Source organism: Rhinichthys klamathensis, unplaced genomic scaffold (genome assembly GCF_029890125.1).
Source record: "Rhinichthys klamathensis goyatoka isolate OS25496 unplaced genomic scaffold, OSU_Roscu_1.1 h1tg000064l_1, whole genome shotgun sequence".
NCBI classification, from domain to species: Eukaryota; Metazoa; Chordata; class Actinopteri; order Cypriniformes; family Leuciscidae; genus Rhinichthys; species Rhinichthys klamathensis.
In genome coordinates this window covers 3,782,159-3,795,114 of record NW_026606607.1, presented here as the reverse complement: position 1 = coordinate 3,795,114, position 12,956 = coordinate 3,782,159, and the positions used below count along the sequence as shown (strand labels likewise).

General features: G+C 50.5%; 1 protein-coding gene across 2 annotated transcripts; it reads left to right on the top strand.

The window, feature by feature from the left end:
• Window positions 1-938: 938 nt before the first annotated feature.
• Window positions 939-8,731, top strand: LOC130084453 (uncharacterized). 2 transcript variants are annotated; one of them, XR_008806930.1, is made up of 3 exons: window positions 939-1,146; window positions 1,695-8,081; window positions 8,630-8,731. XR_008806930.1 is itself a non-coding variant. In XM_056249911.1 (2 exons), exon 2 carries the CDS (start codon window positions 1,900-1,902, stop codon window positions 7,810-7,812), a length of 5,913 nt encoding a protein of 1,970 aa, XP_056105886.1. In that variant the 5' UTR covers window positions 939-1,146; window positions 1,695-1,899; the 3' UTR covers window positions 7,813-8,730. The 2 variants fall into 2 exon arrangements, 1 of the variants encoding a protein (XP_056105886.1); XM_056249911.1 differs by having other exon boundaries at window positions 1,695-8,730.
• Window positions 8,732-12,956: the final 4,225 nt, after the last annotated feature.

The window sequence follows — 12,956 nt, the reverse complement described above, 5'->3', positions numbered from 1 at the left end:
TGATTCCAGACATTATTTTGGTGGGTGCTATCAGGGTGCTTTGGTCTTTCTTGGGGGTGCTGAAGCACCTGCTAGCCCCTCCCTAGCGCCGCCCATGCATCCCTCCAATGCATACGTAACCCCTTTTGCCTCGATCTGGAGGATATCGCTGAGGTATTGCTCCAAAAAAGGTCACTGATACGCACGGGTATACCTCTTCCCGTCATGGCAATCTGTCGCGCTGGCCGTGTTTGACCATTTGTTTGACGGGCGTTTTAACAATAACTAGGGGGCGTGGCTTTTGCGAACGGTCAATTGAGTAGTTTTTTTTTTTGTGTAGCCTACTTCTACGACTATTTCTAAGTAGTTTTTAAAATCTGTATTTTACTTTTACTTAAGTACGTTTTTTTAAGTATAGTAGCCTACTTCGCTACATTTTAAATCATATCCGTTACTGAGTAAAAAAATTATAATTCAAGGGGAAGATCAAGGCATCGTGGAACATTGAAACAGTTGAAGCAAATGTGCCGTATTGTGTCGAGACTTCAAAACAATCCGACACCTGTCTCCATGGTGACCATAGTGGTCAGAGCACTGTAAATGCAACAAAAACCCAGGCAAAACATGCATAAAAACGATACTCGGTTACTAACGTAACCTCGGTTCTCTCTAGAGAGGGAACGAGTATTGCGTAAGTTTAGCTTACGCTACGGGAAAGATTCATCTTCTCGAGATATTGAAGCCAAAAAATTATCCTTAATTTTGTATTCATTGTCAACGCAGTGCAGCAGCTAGCAGACCTAGAGCAGGCCATCTCGCGTGCTTATTGGCTGCCCTGCATGCATCTGCTGCAGCCTACCAGTGAGCCCCGCGTGACGTCACACCCAATGAAGGGCGCTCGCGCCTTCATAGCGTCATAGCCCGCCAGAATGGGCGTGGCTTAGTGTATAAAAGGCTCTGACATTTCTGGGTGCCTGCCGCTTTAAGACTCTTCTTCTGTGGCTACGGTGGAGGAAGTGTGTAGTGTGTGTTGACTATGGTGGGAACAGAAATAAGTTCAAGTTTAACAGTTATAGTTTAGCCCACGTACATGTGTTGATTAGCCTCTTTAGTTCATCCTGAATAATCCAGCTTCCAATATTCCATGTGTTGAGTGAATGAAGAAAAGTAAGTGACTGTCATTTGTTGTGTTATGTTTCAATATCGTAGATTTACCGGGCATTAACATGTGCCTAGCGTGATGAGTGAGATTTATAGTGATAGAACAATGTTCATGCTGTAAAACGCTGTAGGAAACAAGTTAACTAATGTGAGCATTCTGATGTCTAAGTTACATAGTAACGTTTATAACATTGAGTTAAAGAGAGTTAATATTGTGCTCAGGAGACCATGTGCGAACGCTATTGTGTAGTAGCCTTGTCTGGCCTGAGGATGTCGCCATTGCTCCTTCTGTAGACCCCCTTTTTAATACAGTCTCATGCAAAATGGTTAGTGAGATGGGTGAAGCTCTTTATATTTGTGCCAGGAGTAATATTCTCATTTATGTAATTGTATATTATATTTAAAGGGGCATAGCAATGTTTATTGAGATTTATGTTTGATTATCCTGATTTGTATTGTGAGTGTGGATTTATTATTCACGTTGTATAATAATTAAGTACTGAAACTGTTTAAAATGACAGTACCTAATTGTGATTTATTTTGTTTTTTATCAGACTATAATGACAATACTGGATATTGGAATGTTCTGATGAGTACTGCTGGATCTTAATACAGTTTAAAGAAGAAATTACATCTCGTCTTTATTCCTGTGTCCTGACCGATACACCATCCTGTTTACTGGCTGAAAACATTGACGAACTAGTCCTACTTGATTACCTCACTAACATTGGTCCTTCGAGCCGGATAGCAGTATTCAGGATGGAGTCAGATGAAGAGATGTATCCTGATGTGAGACCTAAACGTCAAATACGTCGACCTGCCAGACTTCAGGACTTTGAAGTGGACTATATGGGATATAGTCAACGAGATCAGTTACAATGGGGCCCGCCATCCTCTGCCTTGGATAGGAGGGCGTTCCTCACTCGGGAGGGTCTAGACCAGATGACCCCCTTCCAGACAGCCCACCCTCACTCTAGTGGCTTCCTTGGGAATGCTGCTCACCCTGAGATTCCTCAGCTAGCCCCAGACCACAGCCAGAGGAGAGATTTGGATGGGTTTATCCAGCCTGCGCAAACACCTTCATCCCATCAGAGCCCATATCTGGATTCTCGTTTCTCTGAGGAAATCAGAGCTATTCGAGAGGAGAATACTAAGCTGTTCCAAACACAACAGGCCTTCCAGACTGGCATAAGGGAACTCAATGAAGCACGGCGTGAGATGAAAGAGCTACTGGAGATAGCCCGCTCACTGAGAGCAGACCTGGCCCAAGTTAATAGCCCAGCTTCAAACTACAGTAACCCCAAATCTCCACAAGCCGCTGCTGTAGCCTCAAGGAGTTTCGCTGTTGCAGCACATTCAAAGGAAATGGAGGAGGAGGAATGGCCTGATCCTCCACCCTGGCCTGAACCTGATGAGAACCTGTCGAGAGGCATGTGCAATCTTAGGGTCGGAGAACAAGGGCTAGAGAGTAGCCAACTCGACTTTGCCCCTGAAGCTAGAGTATGTATGCCTTGTAAGCCTCCACTGCCTCCTCAGCATCCCGTTCCTGCTTCCGGCAAAGGGATATCACCATACCTCTCTAGACAACCCTCTCAGCTGCTCACACACCCTGGACCAGCACCTTTAATGCAATCAGCGCCTGCCCGAGCCTACCATCCCTTAGCAGCCACTGGAGCGGTACATGGCATGCCGCCTCCTAAACAGTTTATTCAGCCACCAGGGAATGAACAAGTGTATCGAGGACCCCAACCCACAATCCCAAAGTTCATTCACCCGGATCCCAGTGAGTTTGCACGGCTTCGCATAGCTCTAGAGAACCTACTCCCATCTAATGCTACAGAACTCTTCAAGTATCAAATACTTGTGGATCATTTAAAGTTGGAGGAAGCTAGGCTTATAGCTGATGCCTATCTGAACTCACCAACCCCCTATAGTGACACTATGTCAGCCCTTCATGATAAATTCGGTCAGCCTCATCAACTTGCCTTAAAGAAGATAGCAAGTGTTCTAGAAACCCCCGAAGTAAGGCGTGGTGATACTATGGCATTCCAGAAGTTCTCTCTCCAGATACAATCTTTAGTGGGCTTGTTGCAGACTTTGGGGCCTGAAGGGGAAATCGAACTCAACTGTGGCTCACATGTTGCTCGTCTGCTGAGTAAGCTCCCTCCGGAACAGCGAGCTGATTTCCGTCGACATCAGTTCAAGCAGTTAGGGGCGACCCACACTCTATATGATTTGGCAGAATGGCTCCGCTATGAATCATGGTGTCAGGGTTTCGACAGTCAGGCTACCGGACGCAGCATAAGGGAAAGGCAGAACGTGAAGACCGATGGTCGTCCTGGAAGACAAACGGTGACCGTCCTACATGGAGCTGGTGAGTCTGCAGAGACAGCCCCTTTGTACCACAAAGAGAGTTCAGCCAACAGAGCAGCCAAGAGTAGAGCCTACTGTGCCTACTGTGATAGTAATGAGCATTATCTCAGTCAATGCAGTGCTGTCGCCAAACTTTCCAAAGATCAGCTTAGAGAGTGGATACGGGTTAACAAGCGGTGCTGGCGCTGTGCACGAACTCATCAAGCAGCACTGTGCACATTGAAGAAACCCTGCAACATCTGTCAGGGAAAACACCTACTGGCTCTTCACGAGATAAATACAAGAGCAGAGAGGGGCAATAAAGATGTAGCTGTTAAAGAAGAGAGTTGCTTAACCAGCTCTGCGGCTGACTCGCTCTACCTGGACAGACCTGGAGCCGGGAATCGAGTCATGTTAAAGGTGGTCCCTGTGCTTGTACATTATGAGGACCGGACACTTGACACCTTTGCGATCCTCGATGATGGGTCAGAGAGGACCATGTTGTTGCCAGCAGCAGCTAAGTTTCTTGGCATAAAGGGCACTCCTGAAGCGCTTCCTCTGCGTACAGTCCGTCAGGACATCCAGATCCTCCATGGCCACACAGTGTCTTTCTGTGTCTCACCAGCTGCAAACCCTCACACTAGCTATAAGATCAATGGTGCCTTCACAGCTGGCTGCCTCAGCCTAGCACAGCATACTTACCCTATTGACCGCCTGAAGAGGAAATACAAATACCTAGGTGGCATTCCCTTACCTGCCTTAAGAGATGCTCAGCCAACACTCCTTGTAGGCTCCGACAACCCTCAACTGATAACACCTGTCGAGCCAGTCAGACTTGGTCCACCAGGTGGCCCAGCCGCAGTCCGCACCAAGCTTGGGTGGACTCTTCAAGGCCCTACCCCATTCATGGGGCGGCAAATCCAACCTGCACAGTGTCTGTTTACTTCATCTACACCACCAATGGATGAGCTTTACAACCATGTTGAGAGGCTCTGGCAAGTAGACACTGTACCTTACCGACACGAAAGAGAGGTGACTCGGTCAAAGCAGGATCAGCAGGCTGTAGCATTGCTTGAAGCCAAGACGGTCCGTATTAATGTAGATGGAATTCTCAGGTACGCCACACCATTGCTGCGCCATGCAAACATGCCACCTTTGCACTCACCAAAGGAGTCAGTTATGCCCATGTTACGTAGTACTGAGAGGCGACTCTTAAAGGACCCCAAGCTAGCGGATGCATACAAGATGGAAATGCAGAAGCTCATTGAAGCAGGTGCTGTGAGGGAAGTCACTGAGGAGACCTCTACCAAAGAAGGATGGTACATCTCACATCATCTCGTCAGCCATAACGGAAAGAACCGCCTCGTGTTTAACTGCTCTCACCAGTACCTTGGGCAGACCCTGAACCAGTACCTGCTACCTGGCCCTACACTTGGGGCCCCCTTGCTGGGAGTCTTAGTGAGATTTCGTGAACATCCCATAGCGGTTAGTGGAGACATCAAGGGGATGTTTCATCAAGTCCGCCTCATCACTGAAGATCGCCCTCTTCTAAGGTTCCTGTGGCGGGACCTGAAGGTGGAAGAGCCCCCAAGAACATTTGAGTGGCAAGTTTTGCCTTTCGGCACAACCTGCAGCCCGTGCTGTGCGACATACGCCCTGCAGCGCCATGTTGTTGACCACTGCCAGCCAGACGATGACTTGAGATTCTCGGTTGAGAACTGCTTTTACGTCGATAACTGCCTGCAGAGCATGTGTACGCCGGGTGAAGCTAAACTGCTGGTGGATCGGCTCAGGGATCTTCTGGCTTCTGCAGGCTTTGAGTTGCGTCAATGGGCTTGCAATGATCCAAGCGTCCTGAGCCACTTGCCTCGAGAGGCCAGATCCGAAAGCCTGGACCTGTGGCTGGCGCAGGATAAGTCAAACCCTCTGGAGTCAACACTCGGTCTCAGCTGGAATTGGGCAACCGACTCTTTGAGCTACAAACATAGACCTGTGGCCTACGAGGTACCAACCCTGAGGAACATTTACAGAGTTCTAGCTACTCAATATGATCCCTTGGGTTACATGTTACCTTTCTCCACCCGAGCAAAGCTCATCATCAGGCAGTTGTGGGATAAGAAGCGAGGTTGGGATGACCCTAACTTACCGGCCGAACTCCTGCAAGCCTGGTCCAGCTGGGAGGCTGAACTTGAGTCCTTACCTCTCCTTACCTTTCCGCGTGCATATGTTCCTGCGGACGCCAACCTTGAGGGTGCCACCCGTGAGGTGCACATCTTCGCAGATGCCTCAGAGCAAGCTTATGGGGCCGTAGCCTACATGAGAACTGAGGACAAGGAAGGCCAGATCCACCTGTCTTTCATCCTTGCTCGTTCACGAGTGGCTCCAAGACGTCTGCATTCCATCCCACGCCTGGAGCTTTGTGGAGCTCTGGTTGCAGCGCAGCTGGCTCGTGTCCTTGAGAGGGAACTTACCTTGACAGTGGCTCGAACGGTGCTGTGGTCAGACTCCACTACAGTACTAACCTGGCTACACTCCCAGTCTTGCCGCTACAAGGTCTTCGTGGGCGCCAGAATAGCGGAGATACAGGAGTTAACAGAGAAGTGCACTTGGCGCTACGTGGACTCGGCGAACAATCCTGCTGATGATCTGACGAGAGGGAAGACCCTGGCGGCCCTAATAGATCCCAACCGATGGTCTCAAGGACCCCCCTTCCTTCTCCAGAACCCAGCCACCTGGCCAGAAAGACCCAGCACTGAGCCATCAGAGGACAGGGCAGAACTACGAAAGGCCACCTTCTGTGGAGTAACGATTACCTCACCAATGACGATCAGCAGGGATGACAAGGTGTACCAAACCTGGCAAGAGCTCTTAGATGCCACTGCTCAAGAAATCCTAGGACAAACCTCTTCTAGTTCACCGCTTAATGCTGAAGAGTACCAACAGGCAGAGATGATTGTTCTCCAGCGAGCCCAACAACAGTCCTTTCCAGAGGACTACAAACTCCTTGCAGCAGGGAAACCCGTCTCATCTGGGAGTCGATTACTTACCTTGGCTCCGGAGCTAGATAAATCCACGGACCTCATAAGAGTAGGAGGTCGGCTCCGACGTTTGGAAGGCCAAGACGACTTGACATTGCACCCTGTGGTTCTGGATGCCTCACACCCAGTTACACGCTTGCTTATCCAAAGGTACGATAGCAACCTGCACCATCCTGGTCCAGAGCGAGTTTTTGCAGAGATGCGGCGGTCATTCTGGATAATCCATGGAAGGGAGGCAATTCGCAGACACCAGCGTTCTTGTGCCGAATGTCAGCGCTGGAGAGCTCAGCCTTCCATTCCCAGAATGGCGGACCTTCCCGTTGCTCGTCTCCGATTACACAAACCAGCCTTCCACTCCACTGGCGTGGATTGTTTTGGACCCATGTTTGTGAAGATGGGCAGACGCCAGGAGAAACGCTGGGGAATAATATTTAAGTGTTTAACAACCAGGGCGGTACACTTGGATCTCCTCAGAAGTATGGATGCGGATGCTTACTTGATGGCCCTAAGACGGTTCATCGCGAGAAGAGGGACACCTGCAGAGTTGTTCTCAGACCAGGGGACCAACTTCAGAGGAGGAGAACGGGAACTTAGAGAGGCTTTTGCCAGTATGGAGCCAACCTTGCGGAAACGACTCGCACGTCAGAGGATTAAGTTCCAGTTTAACCCCCCAGCAGCTCCACACTTTGGAGGGGTGTGGGAGAGAGAGGTCCGCTCCGTCAAGTCTGCACTTTACACCTGTGTGGGGGCCCAACCTGTTCATGAAGACGTCCTTCTCACAGTTCTCCTGGAAGTTGAGGCAATTCTCAACTCTAAACCATTGGGTTATGTATCTGCTGACATTGCGGATATCGACCCTGTGACACCCAATAGTCTGCTTATGGGGCGGCCTGATGGATCCCTCCCCCAAGTAGTTTATCCTGAGACGGAGCTCCTGAGCCGCAGACGCTGGCGGCATTCACAAGTTCTCGCTGACCAATTCTGGTCCAGATTCATCAGAGAATATCTCCCTGGGCTGCAGACCAGACAGAAATGGCACTCTTCTTCTCCTGAACTACTGGATAAGGCCGTTGTCATGCTGGTGGACCCGCAGCTGCCTCGAGCCCTGTGGCCCATTGGGCATGTAACCAAGATTCACCGCAGTGATGATGGGTGCATTAGATCCGCTGATGTGGACATCAAAGGACATGTGTACACCCGACCGGTAGCTCGGTTGGTGATGTTGCCAGCTCTCCCGTCTGGGGAGGATGATGCCGCTGTGAGCCCCCCTCAGCCTGACTGATAAGCCTTTTAATGGAAGCAAATGTGCTCGCACATTTGGGGGCGGCTGTATAAAAGGCTCTGACATTTCTGGGTGCCTGCCGCTTTAAGACTCTTCTTCTGTGGCTACGGTGGAGGAAGTGTGTAGTGTGTGTTGACTATGGTGGGAACAGAAATAAGTTCAAGTTTAACAGTTATAGTTTAGCCCACGTACATGTGTTGATTAGCCTCTTTAGTTCATCCTGAATAATCCAGCTTCCAATATTCCATGTGTTGAGTGAATGAAGAAAAGTAAGTGACTGTCATTTGTTGTGTTATGTTTCTATATCGTAGATTTACCGGGCATTAACATGTGCCTAGCGTGATGAGTGAGATTTATAGTGATAGAACAATGTTCATGCTGTAAAACGCTGTAGGAAACAAGTTAACTAATGTGAGCATTCTGATGTCTAAGTTACATAGTAACGTTTATAACATTGAGTTAAAGAGAGTTAATATTGTGCTCAGGAGACCATGTGCGAACGCTATTGTGTAGTAGCCTTGTCTGGCCTGAGGATGTCGCCATTGCTCCTTCTGTAGACCCCCTTTTTAATACAGTCTCATGCAAAATGGTTAGTGAGATGGGTGAAGCTCTTTATATTTGTGCCAGGAGTAATATTCTCATTTATGTAATTGTAGATTATATTTAAAGGGGCATAGCAATGTTTATTGAGATTTATGTTTGATTATCCTGATTTGTATTGTGAGTGTGGATTTATTATTCACGTTGTATAATAATTAAGTACTGAAACTGTTTAAAATGACAGTACCTAATTGTGATTTATTTTGTTTTTTATCAGACTATAATGACAATACTGGATATTGGAATGTTCTGATGAGTACTGCTGGATCTTAATACAGTTTAAAGAAGAAATTACATCTCGTCTTTATTCCTGTGTCCTGACCGATACACCATCCTGTTTACTGGCTGAAAACATTGACGAACTAGTCCTACTTGATTACCTCACTAACACTTAGCGTATATAAGAAGGGGCTCGTAGGCTGAATTCCCTGGTTTTTCGACAACTGAAGCGAAGTCGCTCGTGGCGCGAGCACGGCCGGTTACGCAATACTCGTTCCCTCTCTAGAGAGAACCGAGGTTACGTTAGTAACCGAGTATCGTTCTCTTACGAGAGGTTCTCTCGTATTGCGTAAGTTTAGCTTACGCTACGGGAACACTTTGTCAACGCCGTGCGCGCCAAGCATCCACCATGAGGCCCCGAACTTTCAGGGAACCCCTATGAGGTGGAGAATAAGGTGGCCAGCTACGCGGGCCATCACTTGTACATAAGCACACATAGGGAATACAGAGCAGCGCGCCGGTCTGTATAGGCACATGGCTCATACCCCACTTAGTGCAGCTCAACCAGGAGAGCTGGGTCATGTGAGAGTGATCTGAGCAGGAGGTCTGGGCAGAATACACCTCTCCTCTAAACCGACAACAGTTTAGCCTGCAAGGCAGGAACTTCCAGGTTATAAAACCTGACAAAGGTAGACGGGGAGCTCCAGCCCGCCGCCACACATATGTCATGGATAGAAATTCCACTGGACCATGCCCACGAAGAGGCCACGCCTCTCGTGGAATGAGCCCTGATGCCCAGAGGGCATTGCAGACCTTTTGACGCGTAAGCGGCTGCTATAGCGTCCACTATCCATCTGGACAGGCTCTGTTTCGAGGAGGCGAGACCTTTGGTGCGCCCACCGAACGAAACAAACAGCTGTTCCGAACGCCTGAATGAGGCGGAGCGCGTAATGTAAAACCTCAGCGCTCTGACAGGGCAGAGGAGGTTCACATCACTTTCGCTGTCAGATGCTGGGAGCGCTGACAACGAGATGACTTGCGCTCTGAACGGAGTGCCCATCACTTTCGGAACATAACCATGTCTAGGTCTGAGGATGACTTTAGAGTCATTCGGCCCGAACTCAAGACACGACGCGCTGACAGACAGCGCATGTAGGTCCCCCACACGCTTTACTGACGACAGTGCAGTCAGAAAGACGGTTTTTAGTGATAGATATTTCAACTCCACAGAATCCAGTGGTTCGAAGGGAAAAGCTTTCAGGGCCTCCAGGACCAGTGAAAGATCCCACATGGGAACCGACGGGGGGCGCGGCGGGTTCATCCTCCTAGCTCCTCTTAGGAAGCGGATGACCAACTCATGTCTTCCCAATGACTGGCCGTGCGTCGATTCTGCGAACGCTGCCACGGCCGCCACATACACTTTGAGCGTGGATGGGGACCTCCCCTTATCCAACAGCTCTTGTAGGAAGGAGAGCAGCTGCGCCACCCCGCATGTCCGCGGGTCCAGACCTCTGTCCGTGCACCATTCCGAGAACACCGACCATTTAGACGCGTAGAGCCTTCTTGTAGAAGGGGCTCTAGACTGCGTGATCGTGTTCATTACTCCTTCTGGCAGGGCAACGAGTACCCGTTGATCAACCATGCGTGCAGAGACCAGCGCTCTGGATGGGGATGCCAGATCGTGCCGCGAGCCTGAGAGAGGAGATCTGCCCTCACCGGAATCGGCCACGGAGCTGTATGTGACAGCCGTGCCAGCTCCGGGAACCAAATCTGATTCTCCCAACGCGGGGCTATGAGGAGCACCGAGTGGCGCGTTTCCCTGATTCTCTTGATTACCTGTGGTAACAGAGAGACCGGGGGAAAAGCATATAGCCGGAGGCTGGGCCAAACCTGGGCCAGCGCGTCCTCGTCCTTCGAGAAGAACGTTGGGCATTGAGCGTTGTCTTTTGACGCAAATAGGTCGACTTCCGCCCTGCCGAACAGGCGCCACAGTTTCTGGACCGTTTGGGGGTGCAGGGACCATTCCCCTGGGGGAACGTTGTCCCTGGACAGTTTGTCTGGGCCGTCGTTCAAATGGCCCGGCACATGCGCCGCCCTCAGCGAGCGCAGGTGCAACTGGGACCAAATAAGGAGGCGCTCCGTCAGATTGCAGAGATTTCTGGATCTGACACCGCCCTGACGGTTTACATAGGATACCACAGACATGTTGTCCGAGCGGACGAGAACATGTTGGTCCTGTATGAACGGGAGGAAGCACTTCAGCGCATTCTCGACCGCTATCATTTCCAGACAGTTTATGTGAAAACACCTCTCTTGGTCTGACCACTGGCCGAAGACCGGTCTGCCCTCGAACAGCGCGCCCCAACCCCAGTTGGACGCGTCTGTCGAAATGACTTTCCGATAAGAGACGGTTCCCATCGTCACTCCCAGCTGGTACCAGTCGGCCACTAACCAGGGCTGCAGAGCCGCTATGCAGGTCTGAGTCACTCTGATTTTCTGACCGCCAGAAACCCAAGCTCGGCGGGACGCGCGAGCATTCAGCCAGCGTTGGAGCGGGCGCATGCGCAGTAGGCCCAGCTGAAGCACCGCTGCAGCTGACGCCATACAGCCCAACATCCTCTGAAAAGTTTTCAAAGGGAGAAAGCTGTCCCTTTGGAAAGACGCGGCTAGGTGGCGAACACGGAGCGCGCGCTGTGCCGATAGACGAGCCGACATAGTCACCGAGTCCAGTTCCATTCCTAAAAAGGAAATTGACTGGCTGGGTAGTAATGAGCTCTTGGTCCAGTTGACCGTGAGACCCAAGCTTTCCAGGTGACTGAGAAGCACTGTTCTGTGAGACAGCAGCTCCGTCTCTGACTGTGCCAAAATCAGCCAATCGTCCAGATAGTTCATTATCCGCAGCCCCTGACTTCTCAGGGGGGCGAGCGCCGCGTCCATGCACTTCGTAAATGTAGGGGGTGCCAGAGACAGGCCGAACGGCAGGACGGTGTATTGATATACCTGACCGTCGAAGGCGAATCTCAAAAATCGCCTGTGACGGGGTATTATCTGAATCTGGAAATAGGCATCCTTCAGATCTAGAGAAATAAACCAGTCCCTCGGGCGAACGTGCGCGAGGATTTTCCTGGTCGTAAGCATTTTGAACGGTCTTTTCACAAGCACCCTGTTCAAATGTCTCAGATCTAGGATCGGTCTGAAGGTTCCGTCCTTCTTGGGTACGAGAAAATAACGGCTGTAAAAGCCTGACTCGCTCAGAGAAGGCGGCACCTTTTCTATAGCCCCTTTGCACAGCAGCTTTGCTATTTCTGCGTGAAGTAGGTGTGCTACTTCCGTATTCACTATCGTCGCGGTCCGGGCTCGAAAGCGCGGGGGACGGCGAATGAATTGAAGTGTATAGCCCTGCTTTATTGTGCTCAGCACCCATTCCGAAATCCCCGGGATAGATTCCCACGCAACTATGTGAGCCGCTAGGGGGCGAATGGCCTCCAGGTTCAGATCGCCGCCATTCGCGGGCTTGTGAAACTGAACCGGAGCTGAGAGCGCGGCGCGCGCGCTCTCTGTTCTGGGCAACGGCTGCTCGCTGAAAACCGAAACCGGCTGCTTTGTGTGAGATGTCCCAATCATAAGGGATGGGGAACCTTTTTTTCCTCACTTTTTGACACGCGAGCGGCGCTTTGGGCGGAAAAGCGTTCTGTAAGCGTGAGCGCGTTTGCGCGGGCACGAGACTTACACATGTATTTGACGCCCCGATCAAAATGGATGGGGAGCGTTTTATTATCGCCCTGCGTTTCATGATAACACTTAAACGCGCGGGCGGCGCCCGGGGGGAGGTTTGTGTTAGCAAGCGTGAACGCTCTCTGGTGGGCACGGGACTTACATTCATAACCTGCTGTCTTGACCGTGTAACAGAGCGGGCAGATAGTGGGCACAACACTGTGGACACATTTCTTACATTCAACACTCGAGCGGCTTTTCTGCGCTTTATGAGAGTGTGCTCTGTGGGTGACACGATATTTGATGTGCTTGTGTGTAGGGGTGAACACTGGGAGGTGGGCACTTTCACTACACTTAGAACACTGACGGCGTGAGCCGGACCAGACATAATACTCTTTTTGAGATTTCTCTGGGTCGCCGTGAAAACGGCGTTTGTGTGCAGGCGAGAGGGTGGACAAACCGGCTCGTTGGCTGCTAAATGAACCACTGCAGTAGCCTGACTGAAGGGGACTGACAGGGAAATAAGCTTCGACGGCGGTCCGGCCGCGGCGGGACACGCGCGTCTTTTCTCTCTCTTTGTTAGGAGGATTTCGCGTGCTCAGACTTCAGCG